We start from the raw sequence: 4,981 nt of genomic DNA, 5'->3' as shown, positions 1-4,981 counted from the left end.
GGAGGACTTCAACCTCCAAGAAACCTGAAGTTCCGAGCTCTTGTCTTCGATTTTGTGAGCGTAGATTATAGTAGGTAGAGCCCTGGACTTGAAATCTGGAAGTGGCCTTGATCTCACTTCTGTCACCAACAAATCAGGTCTTGGAAAACCCACTGGATTTCCCAAGGCCTTCATAGCACTCCCGGCAGAAGAAGGAGGTTAACTAAGATGTGGATCTTTCAAATTCCTTGTTTCCAAATGTATCTTATCAGAATCCCCAAAGATACGTGAGCATGAGAAAAGAAGTTTCCATTCATCTTGCAGTCATCTGCCTCTATAGAAAAATTATCTAAATTTTCAGTCTTGCTACAAACACTAAATGCGTGGAATTTTCAAAGGCAAGTGAAAAATAAATACATATCAAGATTGAAAAATAGGAGACCGTGGGACTTAGCAATCTTCACCAAAGGAATTTCTAATTTTACACTCTCCCACCAACAGAAACACAATCACAATGTACTTTAATGCTTGGACTGTATTTTGAAAAGGGTAGAGTTAATATTATCATGTACGAGCAGTGTCATTTGGACATACACTTTTGTTATACCCGATCGCTTTGTGTAAATAATAAAAGATAACTCAAAAGCTATAAACATCTGACTGTCTGCAGTGTTTTCAGAATACATGTTTACTTTAATTCTGCAATGACTGTTTCAAGTTTTTCCTTAAGGGCGCCGCAAAACTCATCCACCTTTTCTTCTTTTTTATAAAACTGAAAGGTTGGGACACACATGATGGCGCAGTCTCTCACCACCTCCTCACAGTCATCAGCGTCCACCTCCAGGAACACCACGTCCTCATGCTTCATAGACAGGGCGTGGAAGAACGGTTTGATGGTCCTGCAGGGCCCACACCACGTGGCCGAGAAGTCCACAGCCACCAGCCTCTCCCCAGCCTCCTTCAGTGATGCCTCAAAGTCCTCCTTGCTCAGGATCACTTTCACCTTGTCCCCCTCCAGGAACTCCGTTGTTTCTTCTTCAGGCTTTAGGATGTCACCCTCCTTGGGTGGGATGGTTTCTTCTACGGACTTGGTGCTGTCATCCTCCTTCGGCTGGATGGCTTCTTCTGGGGACTTGGGGATGTCACCCTCCTTGGGCTGGACGGCTTCTTCTGGGGATTTGAGGATGTCATCCTCCTTGGGTGGGATGGCTTCTTCTGGGGACTTGGGGATGTCACCCTCCTTGGGCTGGATGCTTTCTTCTGGGGACTTGGGGCTGTCATCCTCCTTGGGCTGGATGGCTTCTTCTGGGGACTTGAGGATGTCACCCGCCTTGGGTGGGATGGCTTCTTCTGGGGACTTGGGGATGTCACCCTCCTTCGGCTGGATGGCTTCTTCTAGGGAGTTGGGGATGTCACCCTCCTTGGACTGGATGGGCTTCATTGAGGACTTGGGAATATTGCCCAGCTTGGACTGGATAGGTTTTGCTGAGGACTTGGGGATGTCACCCTCTTTGGGTTTGATGACTTCTTCTGAGGACTTGGGGAGGTCGTCCTTCTTGGATTGGTTGGTTTCTTCTAGGGACTTGCAGATGTCACCCTCTGTGGGCTGGATGGTTTCTTCTGGGGACTTGGGGATGTCACCCTGCTTGGGATGGCTGGTGTTTGCTGAGGACTTCGGTAGGTCATCACCCTCCTGTGGAGCACCAGACTCTTCTGTGGGCATGTGGAACGTGTGGCTGACCATGGGGAGAAAGGCCTTCTCTTTGGCCTGGACTGTGTCCAAGAACTCTAGGGCCAGGAGAGGCACATTGCTGGACAGGACTTGTAATGAACTTTCTGTACCAAATAACATAAAATAAATCAAATAGAAAAGCAAAAGAAGAACCAAATAAATTCTCATCATATTCCAAGGAAGACTGATGTCACTCTTAGAGACCACGAATGAAGTCTGATGAATGGTGTACTGATCTGAATAACTCATTCAACAGAAGGACAAACAGGGTGTAGTTACATGTATCTTCTGTATGCATGTTCTTAAACCGCAACTTTCCCCTTCCTGGTTCAACACGCTGCCCACTCCCTAACTGCATAGGTCTTTAAGGCAACCCTCTTTGCTCCCCTACTTACCATTAGCATCACCTTCATTTGTTTCTTCCTGAGAGCCCAGCCTCATTTCTGGTTTTCCAGGGGCTCCAGCTTTAACACTTTCCATTACTAGGTCCTTGTCTACATCCATTCCTGATCCTTCATAGATGCCTCATAATAAAGGCCGTACCCTCCAACTTTTTGCAAGCTATCCATCCTAACATCAAAATATGAGTAAAACTTATATTTGGGTAGCACGTTACAGTTGGTTTTCCTTCTCTGTATTCACAACAGTGATATTTGAGAGCTTCAAGGTGGCTGCCCTGTGCTGAGGCTGGGACTATGCATTCACTGTCATCATTTCCTATAACACAACAAACCACTGAGGTCAGAACCATTATGATGAGCAGTTTACACATGAGAAGCTATGAGGCTCACTTAAGGTTGCAAAGCTAGGGTAAGGGCAGGTTCCACAGCTCACGCTCCGCACTGTGAGGCTGTGCTGGACTGCTCGCCACAAGTCCCGTCCAGCCTGGGTTCTGAAAATGAGTGCTGTCCAGCCTGGGTTCTGTGAATCAGCCTTCCTTTCATCTCCCTCCAGCATCCCCCAGCTCCAGCTTTCTCTTTATGACTCACCCGTTGTGACCAGCTCCTAAGTGTCTCCTCGAAACCATGTTAGCTTCCTCTGCAAAGTGTCCCACGATGTCAAATGTTCAGCACCTGCCAGACGGCCTCTTTCCCCACCTCCCCCACCTCCCAGGCCCACCAGCCTAGCCTGTGCCCCCTCCCGTGCAGACACATCCAAGTACACGGCTCTTCCAGCCTTTACATGCAGGAGAACAACCTCTTTGTGAATAATCTTGGTTCCATAAGCCACATCTACCCCATCCTGTGGAACGGGAAGCCAAATACCTGTGCCCCAGGGAGACTTATTTATGAGTTCAGGACCACTGGCTCATTTTCTACCCTCACTCTGCACAACACATCTAGTCCAAGGCAGGAAGAATCAGTGTGGAATTTTGCCTTCTCTACATATACTTTGAACAAATCCTCATATGTTTCAGTTTCACCCCAACAATATAAGTGTCGAAAGTGGTCAGGTGTGGTGGCTCACACCTGTAATCTCAGTACTTTGAGAGGCCACCGTGGGAGCATTTCTTGAGCCCAGGAGTTCGAGATCAGCCTGGGCAACATAGCAAGACCCCATCTCTACAAAAAATACAAAACCTAGCCAGGCATGGTGGCGCACTCCTGTCCCAGCTACTCAGGAAGCTGAGGTGGGAGGCTCCCTTGAGCCACTGAGTTCAAGGTTGCAGTGAGCCGTGATCACTACATTGTACTCCAGCCTGGGCAACAGAGCAAGGCCCCGTCTCTAAAAACTAAAAATAAAAGGGTTGAAATCTAAATGATAAGACCTCCACATTGTCAATAGAAACCTCAAAACATCTAATGGCAATGGTTCAATTATCTGGATTTTTATACCAAAACACGTTTTACTAAGGGATAGAGAGACTATTGGCCTTAGCAAATCCATAGTTCCTTTTTTTTTTTTTTCTTTGAGACAGTCTTGCCCTGTCACCCAGATTGGACTGCAGTGGCACAACCTCGACTCACTGCAACCTCCGCCTCCCGGGTTCATGCAATTCTCTTGCCTCACCCTCTCGAATAGCTGGGATTACAGGCATGCAACCACCACACCAGGCTAATTTTTGTATTTTTTTAGTCTAGACAGGGTTTCACCATGTTGGCAAGGCTGGTGTCTAACTCCTGACTTCAAATGATCCACCTGCCTCAGCCTCCCAAATGGCTGGGATTACAGGCGTGAGCCACCATGCCTGGCCCCGCAGATCCATAGTTCTTGATGACATGAATCCCATTCCAGGAAGAGCTCATGCTTCCACTCTGTTTCCTCAGACACTGCCAAGGAAAGCTCTCCCCTCTCTCACCGGGAGACTTCGGGCCTTTCTTATGTGATGTTTTAAAGGACAGGAGGTTGTCTTCCCTCTCCAATGCCAACGGCTTCCACAGCTGACGGGTCTCTTTTCATGGTGCCCTATTTTAAAGCAGAGTATGAAAATAAACGTCAGCCACTTATCTGCTCAGTGTCTTCTTTCCTAGTAAGTGTTAGGAGAAAGGAGGCGAGGCAGGGAGGGTGTGCATCATTTGCAGAAATCATCATGAACAGATTTTATTAGCACAAAGTGGACAGCCTCTTTGGCCCTTGCTCATTGGTAAGTTAATTTATTTCCTTGGACCCTATCTTGTACAGGGTCCCTGCTGTTTGGAAGGGAGTGGATGAGGACAAAGAGGAACTCCATCACTGAGAGGCAGGGTGAAAACATGACCCCTGCCATCCCAGTAGATGCGGAGGCAAGGGGACAGATGCCTGTGTCCCACCTCCTTTCTCCAGGTTGATTGCCGGCACAGAAGCTGGTCAGATGTGCGGCTGGGCGCGGTGGCTCATGTCTGTCATCTCAGCACTTTGGGAGGCCGAGGCGGGCGGATCACCTGAGGTCAGGAGTTCAAGACCAGCCCGGACAACATGGTGGAACCCCGTCTGTACTAAAAATACAAAAGTTAGCTGGACATGGTGACGCGTGTCTGTAATCCCAGCTACTCAGGAGGCTGAGGCAGGAGAATTGCTTGAACCTGGGAGGCAGAGGGTGCAGTGAGCCGAGATGGTGCCACTGCACTCCAGCCTGAGTGACAGAGCAAGACTGTCTCAAAAAAAAAAAAAAAGATAAAAAAAGAGTTGCAGTTGAAAGCAGAGGGGCATCGGCCTCCTGCTCCACCTGGAAGGCCAGGACGAGCACACGTGGATTCCACATCCAACACAGCACTGTCCTCATGCAGCATGACCACTAGCAGAGGGTGGGAATGGATGTGTGGACCTGGGGCAGGCTCCACAGCCTGCAGG

The 4,981-nt window shown here is 48.5% G+C and overlaps 1 protein-coding gene across 2 annotated transcripts; it reads right to left on the bottom strand.

Moving 5' to 3' along the window:
* Positions 1-504: 504 nt before the first annotated feature.
* Positions 505-4,117, bottom strand: TXNDC2 (thioredoxin domain containing 2). 2 transcript variants are annotated; one of them, XM_077975275.1, is made up of 3 exons: positions 4,011-4,117; positions 2,701-2,749; positions 505-1,815 (listed from the first exon to the last, which is right to left on the bottom strand). In XM_077975275.1, the coding sequence occupies exon 3, from the start codon at positions 1,721-1,723 to the stop codon at positions 668-670; it is 1,056 nt and encodes a 351-aa protein (XP_077831401.1). In that variant the 5' UTR covers positions 1,724-1,815; positions 2,701-2,749; positions 4,011-4,117; the 3' UTR covers positions 505-667. The 2 variants fall into 2 exon arrangements, with proteins under 2 accessions (XP_077831401.1, XP_028693830.2); XM_028837997.2 differs by lacking the exon at positions 4,011-4,117 and having other exon boundaries at positions 2,107-2,787.
* Between the last annotated feature and the right edge of the window lie 864 nt (positions 4,118-4,981).

This window comes from Macaca mulatta, chromosome 18 (assembly GCF_049350105.2).
Source record: "Macaca mulatta isolate MMU2019108-1 chromosome 18, T2T-MMU8v2.0, whole genome shotgun sequence".
Classification (NCBI taxonomy): domain Eukaryota; kingdom Metazoa; phylum Chordata; class Mammalia; order Primates; family Cercopithecidae; genus Macaca; species Macaca mulatta.
Note: the sequence above shows the minus strand (reverse complement) of the source record. Positions and strands in the feature narration are given on the sequence as shown.